The sequence below is a fragment of the Mus caroli genome, unplaced genomic scaffold, assembly GCF_978045245.1.
Source record: "Mus caroli unplaced genomic scaffold, Mus_caroli_1 scaffold_2, whole genome shotgun sequence".
NCBI classification, from domain to species: Eukaryota; Metazoa; Chordata; class Mammalia; order Rodentia; family Muridae; genus Mus; species Mus caroli.
The window spans coordinates 95,626,774-95,651,096 of record NW_028227257.1 but is presented as its reverse complement, the minus strand read 5'-3'; the positions used below and the strand labels follow the sequence as shown (position 1 = coordinate 95,651,096).

At 45.1% G+C, this 24,323-nt stretch overlaps 1 protein-coding gene across 1 annotated transcript; it reads right to left on the bottom strand.

Moving 5' to 3' along the window:
* Nucleotides 1–260: 260 nt before the first annotated feature.
* On the bottom strand, nt 261–10,234 carry Serping1 (serpin family G member 1). Its single transcript, XM_021153819.2, has 8 exons — nt 10,149–10,234; nt 9,539–9,613; nt 7,929–8,442; nt 6,231–6,365; nt 5,121–5,324; nt 4,806–4,942; nt 2,225–2,444; nt 261–728 (listed from the first exon to the last, which is right to left on the bottom strand). Exons 2-8 carry the CDS (start codon nt 9,587–9,589, stop codon nt 475–477), a joined length of 1,515 nt encoding a protein of 504 aa, XP_021009478.1. The 5' UTR covers nt 9,590–9,613; nt 10,149–10,234; the 3' UTR covers nt 261–474.
* Nucleotides 10,235–24,323: the final 14,089 nt, after the last annotated feature.

The following is a 24,323-nucleotide window of genomic DNA, read 5'->3' as shown; positions in this document are numbered from 1 at the left end:
TAAAACCCGAACTAAGATAACCTTCAAAGACCGGTCATACCCCAACCAACCCACTCACAATGGAAGATGCATTTATATGCCCAGCGAAACTCAGCTAGTCAGATCAGCAAGACCACTGGCCAAACCCAAGACATGGATGAAATAATAAACATCAGGGGCTTTAAGCCACTACGTACAGAGCAGCTTACTACTCGTAGCTGATGCCGGAAGCATGGTAATTCCTTTTTTTCTGATATTGAGGGAACTAGTTACACAGAGGCTAGTGAGAGAAGAAAATGTCTGCAAGTTTTATTTGTAGAGTTTGATAGGCTTGAACCGTAAAAGCTGCAAAAAAGTGGTTGATACCCTGGGGGTTGGTGGATGGAAACAGTTCCGTCTGCCAGTTCCTAAGGCTTGAAGTGGCTCGGGCAGGCAGTGGCAAGGAAATAACGGGAGGAGCTGAAGCTTGGGTGGCAATGTTTACCCAAGCCTGTTTCAACCCCTGGGGTCATATACACGACCCATGAAGACTGGGAACCTGTGTTGCTGGTCCCAGAGCAGGAAGAGGAAAGGTTGCTGTACCTCAAAGATGGGTAAGCTTCGGCCATAGGAGATGGCAGAGGCTGCAGCTGCTTCCACACCTGACTCTGTCAGTTCCAGCACCGTGTCGTGTTTCATGGCAGACACCTGAAGATCTGGGTCCTCGGTCAGCCCGCACAGGTTGAGATCGTAAGTGAAGTCAAAGAATTCTAGGGCAAAAACAAGAGAAAAACAAAATCAGACATCAGCAGGAAACTCCTGGTGGGTGGAGATTCTGCTCTTAATTTCCTGAGTTAGTCTCAAATTCCCATAGTCTCTTCCTCCTCAGATTCTACATCATGCCTTCAGGTCTTGTCGGTGGGAAACCCTGCCAGGAGGCCCAACCGCCACTCTCAAGAAATGAGAGGCCTCACTCTCTGCCTACCACCAACTCTCCCCTGAAAAAAATGACATCATTGCTTTTAAAAGGACTTTAGAAAATAGAGATGGGTAATATGCTATAAAATGAGATCACAGGAGAGTGTAATGCTGTGAAGTCATAAGTCATAAATATATACTGGTCTCTGCCCTAAATTCCCTAGCATTTCCTTAGCAGCAGAGGTGCCATTTTAAATATGTAAAATACTACAACATTTTGTTTTAATATTTATTTTTTATTGTATTTTGTTTTCAAGACAGGGTTTCTCCATGTAGCCTTGGCTGTCCTGGAATTACTATGTAGACCAGGCTGGCCTTGAACCCACAGAGATCTGCCTGAGTCTGCCTCCTAAGGGTTAGGAGTGTTAGGATTAAAGGTGCGTGCCCCCACCAACTGGGTCAATATCTGTTTTTGACCCCTGTTCCTAAAGCCCTTGTAATTCTCACAAGTAGGAGTCCTAGGCACATCTTTTAGTCTATTATTTGGTTTTTGTATCCCAATTCTAGTAAGTCAGATTATATATTAGGTGGTCAAGTGTCAGAACAGGAAATGAGTGTCCAATCTAGCTAGGGATGAAATTAAAGCTTAGAAAATGGTGCTTCTGTGAGAGCCAGTGAGCTGGCCCTGCTCCTTGCCAGGCAGTGCTGGATTGCTGGCCCAGGAAGCTTGGGTTCCAGAGCACTGGCCTTAAGGGCATGGGTGTGGAAGAGCTGTCCTGATGACCAACTCAGCTACCACCCAGGCCCAGATCCAGGACTTTGCATTGGCCCACCCCAGCATCTACCCCATCTATGAACTATTGGAGTTCTTGAAACGCTTGGTCCTGCAGTACCTCTGTGCAACACCCAGCAACTTCACCCAAGAATTCAGAGTCCCTAAACTGCCATCTCTCGATGGATCTGAGCTTAGCTTCTGAGGTGGTTGACTAGTGAGTGTGGCTGGGGTAGTGAATGTCTGCAGCCCATCTGGGTCACATGGTTCAGTGAGCCAGAGGAGAAACACTCCAGAGATCTGGAGATCTGGACTGCCATGGTGCTTTGACTCCAACTAGTTCTAGGGGAAGTCAGGCAAACTTTTGGTAAGTCACACACAGTTTCGGATTTTCAGCTTTCTCAGCGACCTCATGGGATAAAAGCCCTGTCCCTTTAACTTACACAGCTTCGGAGTAAACTCATGTTAAGAACGAGGGAAAAAAAAAAAGAACTGTAGAATGATAGCTGCATTTTAGCACCACCTTTCCCACTTCTCCTCATGACCCGGGGAGTAACCACAAGTGGCCATGCTCACCTAGTTTCTCCATGACTGACAGCATGTCTTGGCTGCTCTTTACTTTTATATGAGGCATCATCAGGTAAGTGGGCTGGAATTTGGACAGCTCCAGCTTCTTCATGATGGCCTTGAAGACAGTGGGGTTGAGAGCCTTTTCTACATCTTTAAGTTGCTGCTTTGGGAACAGGGGTACCACGATCACAAAGCTTAGGTTGTGAGAGAGCTGCAGCTGTCCCACCTAGAAAGTATGAGAGACCCCTTATTAGCTCTTCCTTCTCCTGTCTCCTGTGCCCCAGGACTGTCTTTTAGTGTGTACTGTTTCAATAAGTGGCAGCTAAACCTGACTGCCATGCTGTGCCATGAAATGGGGTGCCAGTCAATCTGACTGAAATATGCTGGTCCTGGTGAGAGCCCAAGATATTGAGCACAAGTTTTGGATCATACCTTGACTAGCTATGTAATAACAGAGAAGGGATTTGGTTTTTTTAATTCCTTTTTTCTCTTCTCTTCCTTTCCTCTCTTCCTTTCCTGGTCCCCTCCCCCTTCCTTTCCCTCCCTCCCGCTCTGTTCCTTCCTTTCTTCCTTTCTCTCTGTCTCTCTCTGTGTGTCTCTCTCTGTCTCCCTCTCTCTGTCTCCCTCTGTTTCTCTCTGTCTGTCTCTCTCTCTAAGATCTTATGCAATCCAGGATGGGTTAAAACAGAGAATGACCCTGAACCTCCCTCTCCCTCTCCCTCTCCCTCTCCCTCTCCCTCTCCCTCTCCCTCTCCCTCTCCCTCTCCCTCTCCCTCTCCCTCTCCCTTATGCTCTCTCTCTCAGTTTTTCAAGACACGATTTCTCTGAATAGACCTGGCTGTTCTGGAACTTGCTTTGTAGACCAGGCTGGCCTGGAATTCAGAGATCTGCTGCCTCTGGCTGCTGGGATTAAAGGCATGCACCATCACTTCACCTGACCCTGAACCTATGATCTTCCTGTTTTAAACTCCTATGCGCTAGAATTACTAGTATATACCACCACAGTTTTATGAGGAGCGTGGGATTAAACCCACCACTTTGTGTAGGCCTGGCAAGCACTCTACCAAAGGAGCTTGAAATGCAGTTTATTTAAGCCCTGTTTCTTTTATACTTCCAATTATTTCTAGATTAGTTTTTTTAATTATGTATTTTATTTATATGAATACAGTGTAGACACCAGAAGAGGGCATCAGATCCTATTACAGATGGTTGTGAGCCACCATGTGGTTGCTGGGATTGAACTCAGGACCTCTGGAAGAGCAGTTAGTGCTCTTATCCACTGAGCCATCTCTCTAGCCCTCTAGATTAGCTTTAATACCAAAAACAAGTCTTCCATGTAAATAGTTGTATACTGTACTGTTTAGGGAATAATGATGAGAAAAAAGTTTGGGTGTGTTCAGTAAATTTTTTTTTCAAATGTGTTCTGTTGATAGTTCTTTTAATCCATTGATGCACTACCCATGGTATGGGGTACTGGCTCAAAAACCTTCCCTCTGAGACACTGCTATACACACATCTGAGTGTAAAGGGACCCAGAAGTCTTCCAAGGTGGAAACCAGGCTAGCTATGCAATGAAGATGTGTTTTCCTTATGTTCAGTGCGGACACATTGCTTCCTACCCTACAGATCTGTGTCTTGCAGTTATAGCAAGGCAGGAATGCTGGGAATCAGAGAATTTACTAACTAGAATCTTTTGGGCTCCTCCTCTTCTTTCTCCTCCTCCTTTAGACAGGAACTCTATTTTATATAGTTCTGGCTGTCCTGGAACTTGATATGTAGACTAGGGTGGCTTTGAACTCACAGAGAACCATTCACCTCTGCCTCCCAAGTGCTGGATTAAAGACATGCACTGCCAAACCCAGCTTGGGTTCCATATTCTGTTCTTTTCTTTTCCTCTCTGTACCCATTAAAATAATATTGCTCAATTTCTGATAAGGAACTTCAGTCTGGTATGGTGGAACACATCTTTAATCCCAGCATTCAAGAGGCAGAAGCAGACAGTTCTCTGAATTTGAAGCCATTCTGGTCTACAGAGTGAGTTTCAGAATAGCCAGAGCTCTACAGAGAAACTCTATCTTGGAAAAAAAAAACAGTAAAGAAAAACCAAAACACAACAAATAAACAACACCTGTGTATATACACATGTAATACATATTTGCACATATCCAGTTTTACACCCACAAGTGCATAAGAATACTGTAGAACAAGTGCACACACACACATACACACACACACACACACAGAGGACTTGGCAAGCTCTCAGTTTATCCAGAGTGCTGGCTGCTAATAGAGAGAGAGATACACACAGAATTAAAACACGACTCACTGTTTGCCATTTGATGCGGTAGAGATGAATGAAGAAGCTTTAGAATTGTTTCTAGACTCATGCCTTCCAGCCTAAAATTCCCTGCCTTGGCCAAAACTAGAGAGAGAAGGAGAGAAGAGGGCAGGGCTAATGGATGGAAGAAGCAGAAATGGGGAATTTGCAAGCAGGCATCCCATAATGATCAGGAGAAAGGAAGTCACTGCAGAAACAAAGCCAAGACACTCCGGTTTGAAGCAGGACTACAGTGAGCTAAGAACTTACCTTGGCCTTCAAAGTCTGGTCATCGAATTGGGCCACAGGGTACTTAAGGCTACTCATCATGGGCACTTTAATCATAGAGTTTTTGTAGAAGAAAGGCCCCATCATCTTTTTTGGTTCAAATGTTATCTTCCACTTGGCTAAAGAAAGAAAGGGTGGCTGTATTGTAAGTAGGGGGCAGAAGGGTGTTAAAGGGTCTGTTAGGGAAGGGTAGGACTGTCAAGTCACATGGGAATGTGTCTGTGGAACTCTGAGCCTGGCGACAGGAGGGGAGGCAGAACAGCATTGGGCTCACTACCTGCCTGGTGTTTCCCTTACCACTCAAGTAGACAGCATTGAGAAGGATGAGGCGGGTGTCAGAGGGCAGGCTGTCCAGCAGCTTGCGGATCTTATGGTTGGTGTTCTCAGCCACCCAGGTGTTGATGAGTTCTAAGTTAGCAGCACTGTCTGGGCCCAGGACTCTGGGGCTGCTTCCATACAGGCTCTGAGATGCATTCACATAGGTGTCCCTTATGGTCAGATCTGAGAGGCAGGACAAGGCAAGGAAGTGTGAGTCTTCTGAGCAGTCCTCCCCTCCTTCAAAGGGCAAGTATGAGAGAGAGAGCACACTTCCCATAGGCTCTGGTTTCACTTTTTCCTTATTTATTTAATTTAATTTATTTTTTTCTGAGATGGCTACACTATGTAGCTTTGACTAGCCTAGAACTCACATAGACCAGACTGACCTGGAACTCACAGATATATGCCTGCCTCTGCCTTCAGAGTGCAGGGATTTAAAGACCATCACATTTGTCCAGATTTCCTTGGTTCTTCTTGCTCAATCCAACGATGACAAAATGCTGGAACAGGGACCAGCCTGCTCCTCTATTACAGATGTGCAAATTAGGCTCAAGAAAACAAACTGGGAACTGAGAGCCACAGAGCCACTCCTCAGCACTCTGGCTGCTGACCAGCCCTGGCTAGACCACGGTACAGCCTGCACTCGACTTTCCTCTCTGTCCTTTCCTTATTCAGCAGGAACAGACCCTACTTCCAGGTGCAGTGGTGGCGCATTCCTTTAATCCCAGTACTTGCGAGGCAGAGGCGGGTGGATTTCTGAGTTCAAGGCCAGCCTGGTCTACAGAGTGAGTTCCAGGACAGCCAGAGCTACACAGAGAAACCCTGTCTCGAAAAGAAAAGAAAAAAGAAAAGAAAAGAAAAGAAAAGAAAAGAAAAGAAAAGAAAAGAAAAGAGAAAAAGAAAAAGAAAGAAAGAAAAAAAAGCAAATGACTTGCCCGGGTCTCATGGGGAAGGACCATCCAGATCCTGGATCCACCTGAATGAAACTCCTGCTGAGGCCCCCATCTGCCCTTATTCATCCCCATCTTCTTTCCCAGGCTTTCTTTTCCACAATCATCCAACAGCTTACTCTCTGCCCTGGACACTCACCTGGGCTGTGGAAAATCTGAGACACAGAAGTGACACCTTTGGATGAAAAGCCCTGTAGTGCTTGGTGGACACAGGCAAAATCCTTGGGGTAGGAAAGGATGCTCTCCAAGTTGCTCTTGGTGCTGTCTCCAGCCCCTGCAATAGAGGATACAGAGAGATGAGGGTTCTTGGGGTTGAAATGGGAGAACTACTATTTGAGATGGGCTGAAGACTGACTAGAATGCAGGGTGTTTTTGCTATGTTGGGGGTCTCAGAGCATCAGAACTGTATTCTGGAAGACAGTTCATGTGTCAGGAAGGAGGCAGTGGGCAGTCCCGAGTCATCCCAATAGACTTTTCCAGGACTTGGAATATTCTCCTTCCCTGATTCTCTACCTCTACACATCCCATCCATCTTTCTAGCCACTTCCACATTAACTTTGATTTAGATGGTTCGGATTTACAAAGGGTCATTCTACAGAGGCATTTGACCACTATGATCAAAGAGGACAGATTTTTAAAAAAGATTTATTTATTTATTATTATATGTACGTACTTTGTAGCTGTCTTCAGACACTCCAGAAGAGGGAGTCCGATCTCATTACAGATGGTTGTGAGCCATCATGTGGTTGCTGGGATTTGAACTCAGGACCTTTGGAAGAGCAGTCAGTGCTCTTAACCGCTGAGCCATCTCACCAGCCCAAGAGGACGGATGTTATTCATTATTAAGCACTTACTGTACACATCCTCTCTGTTATAACAGCTAAAATTTGTCGAGAGCATTTCTTCTACTCCAGGTATTCCAATACCTCTCCTATGCTACCTTATTAAATTGTTACAAACCTTTTGCATAGGATACTCATGTTCCTATTATGTAGAGGAGGACCCTGAAATTTCAGGGATTATGTTACTAATGTATCTAAGGCCACAGCGCTAATAAATGAAAGACGAATGCAGGATTCGAGCTAAAATTAATGTATTGAAACCAACTGGCTAGAAAGGACCTCCCAGGAGACTTTGAGGCTGTCTGAGGAGGATGGTCTGCTTATCATGCCTGAAGAGTTGGGAGCTACCAGCTATGGTGGGACATTAGGATTTGGGGATGTCAGGAGAAGGAATCTTGTATGTGCAGCCTCTAGGAGTCTTTCTGGAATTTTCCTTGTTGGGGTATGAGGAGTGTCACACCTCCCTCTCCACTGCCTGTGGTAATTGGTAATTGCCTTTTCCCAGATGAGTCACTCTCCTGAAGACAGAGGCTTTTCACCTCTCTACTTGACTGTGGTAATAAGCCACAGTCAAGAGAGGTTAAGTGATGTCCACGGTTGCGTAGCTAGAAAGTGCATCATGTGATTCTATCTTAGATCTATCTCTGGGGATTTCATCTCTTAGCACCTTCCATTGCTTTGAACCATGATTGGTGACTGGGACCTTATTTTATATATCATTAATGAATCCATAGGGGTTTAGTTTATAAGCAATTGTACAAGCCGGAGAGATAGCTCAGTCATTAAAGGTGAAGCTCACAACCAAAAATATAAGTAATAGTACCTAATTAAATCACTGTCAAATGAAACCATGCTCAAGAGTGAAGGCCTATCACCCCTACCATGTAGCTCATTTTACAGCTTCTTTCCGGAGGCACAGCCTCGAAGAAGGTCTGTGGTTGGTGATCCCCATGAAAGAGACCCCCTTACAGCCTGGACAGAAGTCAGAGTCTTACCAAGAAGAACCTGTGTGAGGAGGCTGGCAATGCTGAATGGGGAAAAGGCCATGTTGGTCTTAGCCATCTTGGTAGCTGAGAAGGCGTGGTAGAGCTTCACAGAGAAATCTGTCAAAGCCTCTGAGAGCTTCACCTCTGAGGAGTCTCTATCTGAATCAGAGCACTGAGCAAGTGGCTCCGGGCAGAAGGGTTCAGTAGTAGCCTGGGTGGGAAGATCTGAGGCAGTGGAGGGCTGGCTGGAAGAATTCAGAGGGGGCTGTCCTGGAGAATCTGTGGGTAGCTGAGCAGCTGGCTGGCTGTGCTGGCTGAAGGACTCGTTGGCTACTTTACCCATGGTGTCATTTGTTATTTTGATGGCTACACTGGTTGTTGGCCAGGTAGAAGGCAGTACTGTAGGCTCTGGGGGACTCCAGGAGTCATCTCTTTCAGGGAAGCTCTCTCTGCTTTTCGCTCGAGCCTCCAGTGGATCCAGGGTGCTGTGGCTGGTAGCTTCGGGATCAGAGAAGGCTCTATCCTGTGGTTCAAGAAACAGTGTTTCATTTCCTGGTGAGCCACAGTTCCCTCAACCATTTCAAGCAAGAAGAGATGATTGGAACATATCATACCAGTTGCTCCTGGTATAACCTGGCAGGTGAAACCTTGGACCAACCCCACAATTCCTTCAGAAATAGGCAATGCTGGGGGAATTCTCTGCAGGAGATATGAGGCAATTCTGATTTTGGTTATCAGTTATCTGTGTCCAGTGACTGCCATGCAAGTAGCTGTTTTCTTGTAAATATCAACTTGTTTTGACTCACTTGCCAGGCTAGTGCAATTGCGAGTCTTATTTTAGGACTGTGGATTTTCCAAGAGTGAATGCAGTGCACCATTGGGAACTGAAAACAATTAGTATTTCAAAAGGAAAGGAAGAGACAGTGGGGACTAGGTAACCCCAGTCTTCTGGGCCTTTGGGAAGTGGAGACAGGAGAATCTCCTTATGTGGCAGTATATCCAGAAGTGGGAAGGAAAGTGTGTAAAATCCAGATCCCTTGCTTAACCAGACATTATGTGCTAACTAGCTCCTCACCCAGTGTCACCCAGGATGCCAGCTTCCAGCATAGTCCACTGCTCATCCACTGGAAGCAAGCACTCACGGTTTTCATTCGTTGACTTGTTATCCCTGTCCTACTTGGCTACCGGGACCACAGTGTTCTTAACCTTGGTGCGGGTCCAGGTCTGTCTGCTAGCTTTCCTCCTTGCATCCTGCTTTCTACAGACCCTAACTTAGAAAAGACCATCACAGCAGCACGAGGGGTGGAGGGTGTCTGTTTTTCACAACTTGGGCTTGTTCTTCATCTTCCATTCTATGACCCATCTAAGCCTGGCTGATGGGTCTATGTATTCTTCTTTTTTACATACTGGATTAAGGAAGCCCAGAAAAGGGTCCTGCCCAAGGTCATTCAGCTAACGAACCTTCCAATAGACAACCCAGTCCCTTTAGACCCTGGTCTGACGCTTGTTCAAGACTTGAACTCAAGATTCTCTGGAGAGGCTTCCCTCCTTCGCCAAGACCCGAAGAGTTAATTCTCACTCCTACTCCCACCCTACCCCCTCACAGGGGGACCACTTACCCCAGCCAGCAGCAGCAGCAGGAGGGTCAGTGGGGTCAGCCTGGAGGCCATCTGGGCAGCGATGTCAGCTGCGTCCTACGAAGCCAGTTAGCCTCAGAGCCAGCCTTGGAGCCTAGGAGCTCAGGGGTCCACCCATTCCCGGGCCCGCCCCCATTCCATTCCAGGCCTCGACCTTCCTTGGTGTGTTCTCTCCTCCTCCCTCTGAGGCAACCTTCTCCCTGGCTCCGCCCTCTGTTTTGTTTTCCCCAAACCGCTTCGCTTTCCCGGCACCGGCTGGCCCTTCTCTCCCTTCACGCCCAGGTCTCGGCCCATCTGTTCAATCTCCCTGGTCCGCTTAACTGAACAATAAGCCAGAGGCAGCAGGAGGAGGCCAGGGCAAGCTGGGCAGCACAGCTCACAGCTTTGAGGGAGGGGGAGGAGGAGGAGGAGGAGGAGAAGGAGGAGGAGGAGGAGGGGAAGGGGAAGGGGGAGGTAGAGGAGGAGGAGGAAGGCTCAAGTAGAATCAAGTGTATGGAAACTTCAGAAATAACAAACGGGATAAGGAGGCTGGAGATCTCCCTGCCAAGCCCTCTTTAACTTTGTGTTCCTCCCAAAGCCCCCATTACCAAACCTGGTCCAAGTTCTTGGTCACTAGGCAGCTTCAGGGCAGACTGAGCGGACAGTCGCAGAGAATCAGTGAGGGTGGGGTGGGGGTGGGGGCACTCTCAGCTATTGGCTGGTTCAGGACACAGCCCAGTTAAAAATTAAGGATGATTGATTGCTAGTGTGAGTTCCTGTAAATCAGGATGGGATGGATGGGACGAGTCTGGAACTGTGGGCCAGTTAGCCCAGAGCTCCTCTTGGAATGGGGTAGGATGTGACCGGTTGGAATAAGGAAGCTTGAGTGATGCTCTTAGTGATCTTAGTGTTTTGTGGATCAAGATAAAGGCAGAAGAAACACACAAAGTGCCCAGGGTTTGACAACGGATGAGCTTTTTGAGATTAATGGGTAAAGCAAGCCTTTGGAAATAGGCCAAGCCTTAGAAGTAGTTAAATGGCCTTCCATTGCTCTCATTTGGAGATATGCCAGGCTTGGACCCGAGTCTCCTAAAAACCTAATGGCTGCGGGATCTTCCCCATTCCTACACATCATCACTGGTCCCAGTTCCCAGCCGAGCCCTGGTTTCAACCCCTTAGTTGCACAACAAACCAAAACAATCACAAAAACCAACAACTGAAACAGAACAACATTAACTCCGAACCAGCCCCAAAACCAAAAAACCAAATCCTGAGGTACACGTCTTTGTGGTTGAGTTGTCACCATAGGCCTATTGTGGGAGACCCTGGCAAGGAGGAGCCCAGTTAGACTTGAATTTTAAGTATATTACATGCAATCTTGCAATATGTTGGTGATAAAACTTTTTGCCATTTGTTTTGTATCTAAAATTCAAATTTGACTGAGCAGTCTGTATTTTATTTTGGATCAAATGTCTTCTGCAAAAGCAGGCTGTTCTCCCTGGTAAAGCGCTGTAGCTTGTTAAGTTCTGCGGCTAACTGTAGGCCTGACCCTTCCTGCCTTCGCCTCTTTCAGGAAAGTTTGTTTGTAGCCAGAGATCTGATACTCAAGGAGAGGAGAGAATTCATATCTTCCCGCTGACCTTAGAAAAGTCTTCTACCTCACTCTGTGCTTTATTATTTTTTCTTTTTATTTTTCTTTTCTTTTCTTTTTGTTTTTTTTTTTGTTTTTGTTTTTGTTTTGTTTTGTTTTGTTTTTCGAGACAGGGTTTTTCTGTATAGCCCTGGCTGTCCTGGAACTCACTCTGTAGTCCAGGCTGGCCTCGAACTCAGAAATCTGCCTGCCTCTGCCTTCCGAGTGCTGGGAACAAAGGGGTGCGCCACCACGCCCGGCTGCTTCATTTTCTGTAACCACTCCAGGAGCTGCTAAACTGTAGGGAGTTTCCATAATCTCAGAGCTGTCCTTTGAAGAGCTGCAGGCAAATTCCACTTTGTACCCCAGGCCCCAACTGATGGCCTTGAGGCACGAGGAGCTGAGGATTCTGGGAAGTGGGTGAGCTAAACTAAAAGCCAATACATTCCTTGAGTTCTTACATCTTTGTGTTTGCCCTCTCATTAACTCTCATAACACCCAGGAAGTAAGTACTAATATTGATCACATCTTAAATGAGGTATTTATTATTTGTATTTTAATGAGGCTCAGGGCCCGGAGAGATGGCTCAGCAGTAAGAGAGCACCTGATTGCTCTTGCAGAACATGTGGGATCAGTTCCCAACACCCACTTGGTAGCTCACGATCATACGTAATGCCAGTTCTGAGCATCGAATACCTTCATCAGATCTCTACAGGTACCAAACACACATACAGTGCCCATACAAACACAAAGGCAAAGCACTTGTTCATATAAAATAAAATAAATGGATGAATAAGTTAGGGACGAAGCTCAGAGTAATTACTAGATCCATGGAAGACAAAAGTGTATGGTTTGGATCTGCAATGTCACCAACAGATGAATCTATGCTGAACACTTGCCTTCACCAATAGCTGGTGGCGGCACTCACGATCTGTGAAGGCTGCAGAACTTCCAGGAGGTGGAAGCTGGCTAAGCTGACGGTAGTGGGTGTCTACCTGGCCTCTGATGCTGGCTGGTCTGCCTTTGACTCCCGGTCTGCCGTATGTAAACAGCTTCTGCACCATGCTTCTGCCAGCAGGAGAAGAGCTGCTTGCTATGCCCTCCCCGAGATGATGGACTGAATCCCTCTGATACTATGAAGCAGACTTGACATTTTAGCTTTGAAGTTGCCTATGTCAGGTATTTTGGCCACAGAGACTTGACATAACTAGTATAGAAAATTGGTTTCAGAGTAAGATAATTTCTGTAACCAAATTGACCCTTGTGCTATGGAGGCCTTTGGAACTAGTTTGTGGGGAGAATAAGGAGGTATTAGGAAGTGAAGGTGAGGGAACTGTTACAATATTGTAAATGCTATTTAGTGGGCTATTTTGATGAAGGTTTGGAAGACTAAACACCAACCAACATGTAGACAGATCATGAGGTTTCTGGTAGCAATAAGGATTCTATTGAGAAATGGACTACGTCCAATCCAGTGAAGAATTTGGCCATGCTCTGTTCGAGTCCTGAAATTTGGGGTGCGATTGGATTGAAAAGTAATAGACTAGCATATTGGTAGGAGAACTTTAGAGACAGAATCAGGAACTTTAAGACTGGCAGAAAGATAGGAATTCAATATGGCTAGGAAAGGAGTGTGGATTGTTTAAAGTAGCAGACAAATCGGCTGCACACAAAGAGACGATAATTGTTAAAGAGATCAGCGCCACAGAAGAGAAACTGTACTCTTTGTGCAGTGGAAACGGTGTCTTGAGGGTGAGACTCCATACATCAAAGGTAGTATAGTGTTTTATAAAATGGCAGCAGTGATGCCACAGAAGGCAGCGCCTGGGCGGGCCCACGCTGAAGCTTTCCTTCTGACAAACCAGCTGAACAATAGGCTTAATATAAAAAGAGAGTTTATGTGGGACCTAGAGGAAGGGGTAGAGGCAGAGAAGGGAGGGGGACAGAGAAGGACAAAAGGAGAGAGAAGAGAGGAAGAGAGAAAGAAGAGAAGAGGTTGGCCATGGACACGTGGGGAAGAGAGGGAGAGAGTAGATGGAGAGAGAGAGAGAGAGAGAGAGAGAGAGAGAATGGAAAGAGAGCAAAATATAGCAAGCTAGCCAGCGGTTCTTTTATGTGAGCCAGGCTCTTACCTGGCTGTTGCTAGGTAACCTCTTACCTGGCTGTTGCTAGGTAGCGGGCAAAGCCTAAAGGAAATACTAACAGGTAGATAAAGGGCACACAATGGCAAAAACATTAGAAAAACTTTCCTTTTCTTTGTAAAAATTTTATTTTTTCTTGTGTGTGTCACACTCAGAGGATAGAGAATAAAGGTAGACTTCCAACTAAGAAAGTTTCTTCCCAGGCTATGCTCTGTAAAAACTCAGCTGAGGTCCAAGGAGTCTGGATACGGTTGGACCTACCAGTGGAAGCTGATGTCATCTGCCTACTGTTGGTTTTACAGGTGCACGGAATGAGAATTTTGTGATCATGGAAGCTCGAACCCAGATATTTAAGCCTGGGAGGCCAGGCACAGGCGTCAAGCTCAGAATCTTGCAGCGAATCCTTGAGAGGCTAGCTTATGAAGCTGTGATGGTAAAGAACAGGAGACCTCAAGATGGGCGTGCTAGAAGTATGTGCCATCTGCCGAGAAAAACCACAGGCACCTCGTGAAGCCATCCCAAGAGAAAATCCATGTGTAGTACAACTGAGAAGGCCATAGGGGTGGGTTTGCCAAAGCCTGTTAACTTCACACATGGTGCTACTACATGCCTGGTATGATGAACATGGAGCTACAGGATTTAACCTTTACCCCAGTGACTTCAGTCTCCCCTTGGTCTAATATTTCCTTGCTACCCTCATGCAGAAGTTGCACTAAATTTATTTTTGCATTACAGAACGGTTATGGCTTGAGTCTGAACAAGACTCACGTGCCTGTTCTCAAGCTGGTGACGACGCTATTTTGGGATGGGGCAGACTTTTAAGAGCTAGGACCTGGTTGGTGGAAGTAGGGCAGGCACTAGGGCTGAGCTTTTGAAGGTTATACCTAGCCTCTGATTCCAATTCTTTTTGCTGCCCAGTCTACCACAGTGTGAAGGGCCTCCACCTCACCTTGGTCAGAGATTTTCTGCTATGTCTTCTCTGCTTGGATGTAATGAAAGCCTCTGGATTTGTGAGTTGAAGTGAATATTCTCCTTTTAGGTCATCTATGCTAGGCAATTTGGTCACTGTCAAGTAAAAGTAACAGAGATACACAGCTAGTAAATGCCAAAGGGAAGCCTGGACCAAATCTGGCTGACCTTGAAAGTCTTGTGGTTACTGGCCCACGCATGCTAGGACCAATCCAAAGCAGCCATCAGAATCTGATCCTCGAGTCCTCTCTAGTGATTTCTGACCAAAGTTTCAGGGTGAGCAGTGGAGAAGCAACGAGATTCCCTCTGTTTGAAGATCGCTTTCCTTCACTTATTTTGGCCACCAGTGTCTGTGCACCCTGGCCATTCCCCGGGGGTAGGTCCACTGTAGCAGCTTTCTTGTTTGATGAAGCAGGGGCTGCAGCTCACTGCCTCACCCTGTGTACAGAAGCTCTTCTTAGGGTGGCTGCGGTTGTGAATTCTGTCCTTCCCCACTGGGGGCAGGCATTTGCTTTGCGTGCTTCCTGAGCTTTGTCTCTGATTTCTCACAACACACCTCTTTCCGTGGAAACCACAGAGTTGACAGCCACCAGTAAAAAGTTTGATGTGGGTTCCTGGTGTCACTGTGACCACAGATAGTATCTGCACTTGGTACTCTGACGTATCACTGTCACCTTCCATGGGCATTTTCCTGCTTAGCTCTACAGAGTTTGAGCCTTTCTGGAACTCTTACTTTATAGTGCTCATTCACAACCCTTCTGCTAAAACCTCTATTCTTTCCTTCCTGGCCGTCTCCAGCTGGTACCAAGAGGTGGTTGGAGATCAGGGATGAAGACCAGAAATAAATACAAATATCTGTAAGACACAAACTTTCCAAACCCAGAAAACCCTAAATGACCTCCTTAGAAGCCCAAAACTTTTTAGAGTAAATTAGAAACATTCAATAATCTCTTATGGGCTGGAGAGATGGCTCAGTGGTTAAGAGCACACTGACTGCACTTCCAGAGGTCCCAAGTTCAATTCCCAGCAACCACATGGTGGCTCACAACCATCTGTAATGACATCTGATGACCTCGACTGGTATATCTCAAGACAGCTACAGTGTACTCATATAAATAAAATAAATGGAAAAAAAAGGTGCTAAGCAGGCCTGTGTCATTGAGCTGTCACCACAACCTGGCTATGCTTTAAAACAAACAAACAAAGAAACAAACAAACCAAAATACTCTCCTTATATGGATGTTCTAAATTGGTCCATTCATTTATCTAAAGATATTTTATTCTTTCAAACTTATCACTTCAATATCATATATTTGCTTTGTAAATTTTTTAAATAAATCAGATATTTATAAAATTAATTCATTGCAGACACAACTCCCAATGGAGAAACAACTGCTTTTTTTGTTTTATTTTGTTTTTTGTTTTTTCGAGACAGGGTTTCTCTGTGTAGCCCTGGCTGTCCTGGAACTCAGGCTTGGCCTCGAACTCTGAAATCTGCCTGCCTCTGCCTCCGGAGTGCTGGGATTAAAGGCGTGCGCCACCACACCTGGCTTCTTATTTATAAAAAGCATATATTGAATACATAATTCTTTCTGGGTTGCTTGCTTCCTCTCTCTCTCCCTCTCCCTCTCCCTCTCCCTCTCCCTCTCCCTCTCCCTCTCCCTCTCCCTCTCCCTCTCCCTCTCCCTCTCCCTCTCCCTCTCCCTCTCCCTCTCCCTCTCCCTCTCCCTCTCCCTCTCCCTCTCCCTCTCCCTCCTCCCTCCTCCCTCTCCCTCCTCCCTCTCCCTCTCCCTCTCCCTCTCTCTCTTTCTCCCTTCCTCCCTCCCCTCCTTCTCTCAAAGGTCTCATATAGTCCTAGACTCAAACTTGGTATATGAGATATCCTTGAACTTATGATGTTTCAGCCTCCACATTCACTAGGTCTTGTGTCTCCGGGCCCAGTTTTTGTGATGCTGGGGATTGAGCCCAGAGCTTTATGCATGTTAAACAGACACTCTCCCAACACAAGTGTACCTCCAGCCCCCATAATAATTTTGTTTATTACTTAATAAGATATCATGAGAACTTGACTAAGTCATTATAGGTAGCTCTAGTTCATTCTTTCCAACAGATACACAACATTCCACTGGATGGATGTATCACAAACTATTTCTTTGATCTCAGGCATAATGAAATTTGAGTTGATTTGCAAGCTAGCCTTAGCTGCCTGCTGATTCCAGAAGGTTCTCTCACTTACTAGTGGTTACCCTTCTTGTCCAGCAGCTTACCTGGTGTGTTTGCAGCCTTCCTGGGTTTAACTTCATCCCCAGGTGTTGGTTGTCATCTCTTAAGTCAAAAGGTCCTGGATTGTCTTGTTTACCCAGATGTGAATTTGGTCCCTGTATTAATTATCTTACTATTGCTGTGACAAAACATGATAATCATAAAATTGTTTCAACTTACAGATTTATACTCCATGCCTGGATCATGAACTTATTTATGGAACCAAGCATGTTTGTGGACTCACCTAGACTTTTTTTTTTTTTTTAAAGATTTATTTATTATATGTAAGTACACTGTAGCTGTCTTCAGACACTCCAGAAGAGGGCACCAGATCTCGTTACGGATGGTTGTGAGCCACCATGTGGTTGCTGGGATTTGAACTCTGGACCTTCGGAAGAGCAGTCGGGTGCTCTTACCCACTGAGCCATCTCACCAGCCCCTCACCTAGACTTTTAGGTTTTGGTGTTTTGGAGTTTTTTTTTTTTTTTTGGTGTTGTTGTTTGTTTGTTTTGTTTTGTTTTTGAGATAAGGTCTCTGTGTAGTCCTGACTGTTCTGGAACTCTCTCTCTGTAGATCAGGCTGGCCTTGAACTCAGAGATCTGCGTGCCTCTGCTTCCTGAGTGCTGAGATTAAATGTGTGTGCCACCACTGCCTAGTTGACTTTCAGTTTTATTTTCTGATGAAGTGTGTGTTCCAATGGCTGCCTATAGTCTTCAAATTTTTATCATTTAAAATTATTTAGGGAGTCTGAGCATGGTGGCACATGCCTTTAATGTCAGCACTTGGAAGACAGAGGCAGGTAGATCTCTCTGTGAGTTCAAGGGCAGCCTGATATACAGAACAAATTCCAGGGCAGCCAGGACTGTTACACAGAGAAACCCTGTCTCACGAAACCCAAAAATCCAAATCAATCAATCAATCAATCAATCAAGATTGCTCTTAATTAACAACTGAGCCGTTTCTTTAGCCTTCCGGTTTTTTGTTTTTTTTTTTTTTTTTGGTTTTGGTTTTTCCGAGACAGGGTTTCTCTGTGTAGCTCTGGCTGTCCTGAAACTCACTCTTTAGATCAGGCTGTCCTCGAACTCAGAAATCCACCTGCCTCTGACCCCTGAGTGCTGGGATTAAAGGCATGTGCCACCATGCCCGGCTTATTTTTATTTTTTTATAAATACTATTTTCATTACCTTTGTGTATTTGTGTAGGGTGGGGAATGTGTGAAAGTCAGAGTTCAGCTTGAGGCAGTCAATTCTCTTCTTGTGAATCTCAGGAATTAAACTCAGATCATCTGTCTTGGCAGCAAGGTTCTTTACCCACTGAGCCATCTCTAATTAGCCTCATGCCCACTTTCTTAAAAATGGCTTCGGGGGATTGAACTCAGGTCCTCTTGTTTGCAAGACAAGCACTTTCCCAGCTAACTATCTCTCTAGTTTGGCTGTCTTAAAGAAAAAAAAAATCCAAGTATTATAGCATGTGGCTGTCATTTATTTTCATTTAAGCATGGCTTTCAGCTACCTTTCTTCTTTTTAAATAGGAGAAAGTAGAACCTCATCCTTCTGCCTCAGAGCCGGGGCTGCTGACACGTGCCATTACACCTAGTTAACTTTTTTTTTTTTTTTTTTTTTGGTTTTTTGAGACAGGGTTTCTCTGTGTAGCCCTGGCTGCACTGGAACTCACTTTGTAGACCAGGCTGACCTCGAACTCAGAAATCTGCCTGCCTCTGCCTCCCAAGTGCTGGGATTGAAGGTGTGTGCTACCACACCCGGCTTTTTTTTTTTTTTTTGCTTCTTGCCACTTCTGTGGATTCGGGCAGATTGGCAGAGCCTTGAAGTTTCTTCTGGATTGATCTGTCATTGTTGGTTTGTGAACGGCGTTTGTGAGTGGATTGAGCTGATTTGTATTATCTAAACTGCTGATAGCTATCCTGACAGCGAAGATTGAATCTGCTTCAAAGAACTATTTCTAAACAGGGCCCCATCCTCCTCTGCTCTAGCAGCCTTTCCTCCCCACTGCCTCTGGCAGCTGATGGGCTAGAAGGGAGGTTAAAGCATTTAAAAACACTAATTAAAAATAGGTTTGGAAAAAATCTAAGCCTACAACACCCAACTAAATGTGTTTGTATTTTAAGATGGTCTTGCTATATAGCCTAAACTAATCTCAAACTGGAGATTTTTCCTGTTCCAACCTCCACTGCTGGGCTTACAGAGGTGTGCCACCACAGCTGGTGTTATGATGATGCACTTGCTAATGCCAGTGTTCTGTTATGTGGTCACACATTCGGAAGGAATCTCTGAGGATAATTTAAAATTTTTGTTTGTTTGTTCTCAGGCAAGGTCTCACTAAGTAGCTCTAATTGGCCTGGAACTTGCTATGTATACCAAGGTGGCCTCAAACTCGGAGTTCTACCTGCCTCTACCTCACAATGCTTGGACTAAAGGCATGCACCACCATGCCTGGATTATTTATTTATTTTTAAGTTTTATTTCTCTCTCTCTCTCTCTCTCTCTCTCTCTCTGTGTGTGTGTGTGTGTGTGTGTGTGTGTGCATGCCATATATCTCAGGTGCCATGTATGTGAGTGACACACGTGTGCAGATAGATACCCACAGATTGTAGAAGAGGATGTTGAGTGCCCTAGAGCTGCAGTTACAGGAAGTTGTAAGCTACCCCATGTGTATCCTAGGAATTGAACTTTAGGCCTCTGGAAATCAGTAGTGTTTTGAACTGCTGAGCCACCTCTCCAGCCTCTCTCTTTGTTTTTTTCAAATGTTTATTATTATATTTATTCATTTAGCTAGGTATATGTGTGTGCACATGCATATGTTAGAGGTCTGAAACCAGCAAGGGTTGTTTTTTTTTCCTTCTTCCAATGTGGATCACAGGAACAGGACCCACAGAGCCATCTAGGCCAGGGTGGTTTTTAGATGAGCTTCACATTTGAGGAAGTCAAATTGTCCACTATGATGTAGAAGGGTCCCGTCATGTCAGCTGAGGTACTAATAGAAAAGTCCTCTCTCTCCCTCTCCAGAAGAGAAGAATTTTGCCAGGAGACTGCTTTTAGATTAGCTTCCACAGTCACGTGAACCAATTCCTTAAAATAAATTTATTTTCTATATATACACATCCTGTTGGTTTTGTTTCCCTGGAAAACATGACTAATACAGGCTAAACAGTCAGGCTCAATATTGTGTGCTGCCCTGACAGCTGGAGAATATCAGGGGGCTTCCAAGGCTTATGGCAAGAACTTCTCACTCTGCTCCCTTGGCTAAGGCCTCTAGCTGATAACTTTCTTGGTCAAGAGTATCAGACACATTCCTGTATCAATGAGCAATGGTCTTCAGTTCCCTGGCAGACTACGGAATTAATCACACAAGAGCCAACCAAGACCCTTGCTATTATAATGTCTGAATCCTACCACCTCTAGCTGGTTTATTCTGTTCCTGAGAGTTCAGTCTCTGTGTGGTCCACCGTGACATGTGTTGTCTTCAGCCATGGTAATAGCATATACATGGCTAATCAACCACTGTGGCTCTTATCTGTCCAGTGTCTGGCAGTATATGTTAGATCACCCTCACTACAGGCTGAGAACCTATCAGCCCCACAGTGAACAGGAAGTGATTGGAGCAAAAGCTACTATTTCTTGAGGCTGGAGAGATAGCTCCATGGTCAAAGCATTTGTTAACTTCAGTTCCCTGCATTTACTCTAGTTGTTCATAGCCACCTGTAACTCCAGCTCCAGGGAATCCAATGTTCTCTTTTGCCTCTGTGGGCACCTGACTTAAGTGCACATACCCACACACCGACACACACACACACATTGATGTAAAAATCACACCTTTCCTCTTAAAGGAGACAAAAAATAATTTATTCAGAGCGTTGTTTTGAGTGACTATGGTCCATGGATTTAGGTTACCCCAAATTCCATGTTCCAGTGTGTGATGGTTGGTTTGTATATACTTGTCCCACAGAGTAGCACTATTAGAAGGTGTGGCCTTATTGGAGTAGGTGTGTTACTGTGGCCATGGGCTTTAAGACCCACATCCTAGCTGTCTAGAAGCCAGTATTCTGCTAGCAGCCTCCAGATGAAGATGTAGAACTCTTAGCTCCTCCTGCACCATGTCTCCTGGATGCTGCCATGCTCCTGCTTTGATGATAATGGACTGAACCTCTGAACCTGTAAGCTAGTCCCAATTAAGTGTTACCTTGGGCTGGGCGACGGTGGCGCACGCCTTCAATCCCAGCACTTGGGAGGCAGAGACAGGCGGATTTCTGAATTCGAGGCCAGCCTGGTCTACAAAGTGAGTTCCAGGACAGCCAGAGCTATACAGAGAAACCCTGTCTCAAAAAAAAAAAAGAAAAAGAAAAAGAAAAAGAAGATTTACCTTGGTTATGTTGCCTATTCACAGCAGTAAAACCATAAATACAGTGTAGAAGCAGTTTCATGACATTTTTAGTTTTATAAAATAAACAGAACCATAAACCAAGGCGAGTTTAAAATGGTGAGGACAGCAGAGAGGCAGACCCATGGAGATGGGGGAAGCTTAGTTTAAAAGGCCTTAAGTGTTATCTGATCATATTCTTAGCTCTTGGATTAGTGGAAGCTAGTGTTCTGCTAAGTTAATAGCTTCTAAGAGGTTTTTGTTTATTATCATGAGGTGTTAGTTCTAAGTTAACAGCTTCTAAGAGGTTTTAATTTATTATCACGAGGTGTTAGTTCAGATACAGAGAGGGCAAGGAATGGCTGCTCCAAAGGGCTAAAATTAGTCCAAGATTAAGTCATTAGCTTCTGAATCTACAATCCCGTCCATCAGTCTCTGCAGGCACAGACTCCTTCCAGGAGGTTTTGCGAGGTTGTGTTCACAGGCAGACACAGCTTTGTTACAAGAATTTTCATTCACACACATAAATAAAATCTCTTTAAAAGAAGTTACTATTTCTTTAAATTCTCACTAATTTCTTGCTGGCGCTGTAATTAAAACTCTTAGCCAATGTACTGTGGTCTTAATTTTTATTTCCTTGCTAGCAAATGAGTTATGCCATCACTCATGTTTGGTTTTAGCTGCTCATTATAGCTGTCTTCCTGGCCACACAGCTAGGTACAGCCACAGCCTAGCACAGTCTTTTCCCACCTAGAATACGAAATCTTTACTGGACTGTCTCTTCGACTCGGCCCTTCCAGCCATTGTCCAACCCACAGTGAGAATCATTAAGATATGAGTTGGATTTCCAGGGGATACCATTCTATTTAAAAGCCCCTTGCAAGGATGTCTTACCACATGAATAAAACAATCTAGATTCTCTTCTCAGGTCCCCCTGCCTCCCCGTCTTCCTTTGCATGACTCAACACACACACACACACACACACACACACACACACACACACCCAGCACTGACTTCTGGAAGACTCTTAACCATATCACTATGACAACACTGCTTCTTCACTAACTTTCCGCATAGAGGTTAGATTTCTTTCTTTCTTTCTTTCTTTCTTTCTTTCTTTCTTTCTTTCTCTCTTTCTTCCTGTTAGCATTCCTTCTAGGCTCTGCCTCACAGTTACCTGGCAACAGCCAGGTATGCCTGATTCACTCTAAAAGGGGCTACTTGCCCCCTCCTCACTCTCTTGCTCTCTCTTACTCTCTCTTTTAAAAAAAGATTTATTTATTATTATGTGTAAGTACACTGTAGCTGACTTCAGACACACCAGAAGAGGGCGTCAGATCTCATCACGCGTGGTTGTGAGCCACCATGTGGTTGCTGGGATTTGAACTTAGGACCTTCGGAAGAGCAGTCAGTGCTCTTACCCACTGAGTCATCTCTCCAGCCCACTCTCTTACTCTCTTACCCTCTTCCTTCTCTGCCCCTTCTCTCCCCATTCCCCTCTCCCACCTCTCTTTACGTGTTTGTGTTTGTGGCTGGCCTTCTCTCTCTCTCTCTCTCTCTCTCTCTCTCTCTCTCTCTCTCTCTCTCTCTCTCCTACTTCCTCAACTCCCCTCCCAATGCCCTAAATAAACTCTATTCCATACTATATCCATCTTATGGCTGTTACCTTAGGGGGAAGGGATGCCTCAGTATGGGCCTGTAAAGGCATACTCTTCCACTTCACCATACCTCACTCTACCAAACATATTTCTGGCTTCCTTTTCTTTTTTATAAAATGCAACACTTTTTTTTTCTTTTTTTTATCCTTTCCTTCCCCCTCTTTCTTTCTTTCTTTCTTTCTTTCTTTCTTTCTTTCTTTCTTTCTTTCTTTCTTTCTTTCTTTCTTTCTTTTTTGATACAAGATCTCACTATACAGCCCTGGATGGCCGGCCTCAAATTCACGGAGATCCACCTATCTTTTCTTCCCAGATTTGCATTGAAGGTATGTGTTGCCATGCCCAGCTGGAATTACTTTCTGCTGGTATTTCGTAGTGCTGGAGATGGAATCCAGAGCCACATGTACTATATAAGCTACACCTCCAACTCCAAGGTTTGTAAATTTAGTTCTTTGTTTGTTTGTTTGTTTTGTCTTTTGTTTTTGTCGAGACAGGGTTTCTCTGTATAGCCCTGGCTGTCCTGGAACTTACTCTGTAGACCAGGCTAGCCTCGAACTCAGAAATCAGCCTGCCTCTGCCTTCCCAGTGCTGGGATTAAAGGTGTGTGCCACCACTGCCCAGCAACTTAGTTCTTTTTAAAGGGTTTATTTTTAAATATGTACAGGTGTGCACATGTGGTTATGTGCAAATGAGTGCAGCTGCCCTCGGAGGTCAGAAACATCAGGTTCCCCTGGAGCTGGAGTCACACATGGCTGTGAGATGGTTGCTGGGGACTGAACTGTCCAACAAGTGTTCATAACCACTGAGTTGTCTCTGTCCAGGTTTAAATGACACATGTTCGCCTTAGTCTCTGGCATTTGAATATTTAGTCTCCATTGGGTACTGTTTGGGGAATTATAGCCTTGGTGGAAGATGTATGTCACTGGGGGAGCATTTTTATGTATTTAACACACATACAGGAATTTCCCTAGTTAGGAGCTGCTCAAGAGTCCCCTCTGTTGACCCCTAATGATCTAACAATTACATCTTCCTGATACATCCTGCTTTCATCTGAATTAAGTGACGGGAAGAACACCAATGGTTAAGGAGCATAGCATCATTTGTTTGTTTTGGAGACAGGTTTCTTGTATCCTAGGCTAATCCCACACTTAGTATGTAGCTGAGGATAGCATTGAACTTGTGACCCTCCTGCCTCAGCCCTCTGATTGCTGAGATTGCATGTGTGCATCCTCAGACTCAGTCTATGTGGTGCTGGGGTTTGAACCAAGAGCTTCCTCCATGTGAGGCAAGCACTCTTCCAGTAGAGCTCCATGTCTACGCTGAGAGACAGGTACTAAAAGAAGCAGACTGCCCGCACACTGGTTTACCTTCTAAGTCCTACTATGGCCAAGGGCTACTTAGAATCAATCAAGGACTCTCCACTGTGACCCAGTGTCAGAATTCTTGCCTGCTTCCTGAAAAGTTCAGATTTCACTTCTGGTCTGTGCAACTTCCTGTCACCTCTGCCCCCACCACCTCAGACCCACATACACCAGACACACAACAGAAACTCAGTAAATAGCTGTTGACCAATTGAATAGGCAGGGCTCGTTGATATTGGCTGTCAGGGACACAGATTGCGCAATTAAGCTTTTTACTGTTCTTTCTCCTACACACCCATCCTCATGGTGTCTTCTGGCAGTGGCTTTTAAGGAGGCTGGTATCGCTTGTTGTCTTTTCTGGGGAGCTGATAAGAATTAAGAGGAGAGATGTTACA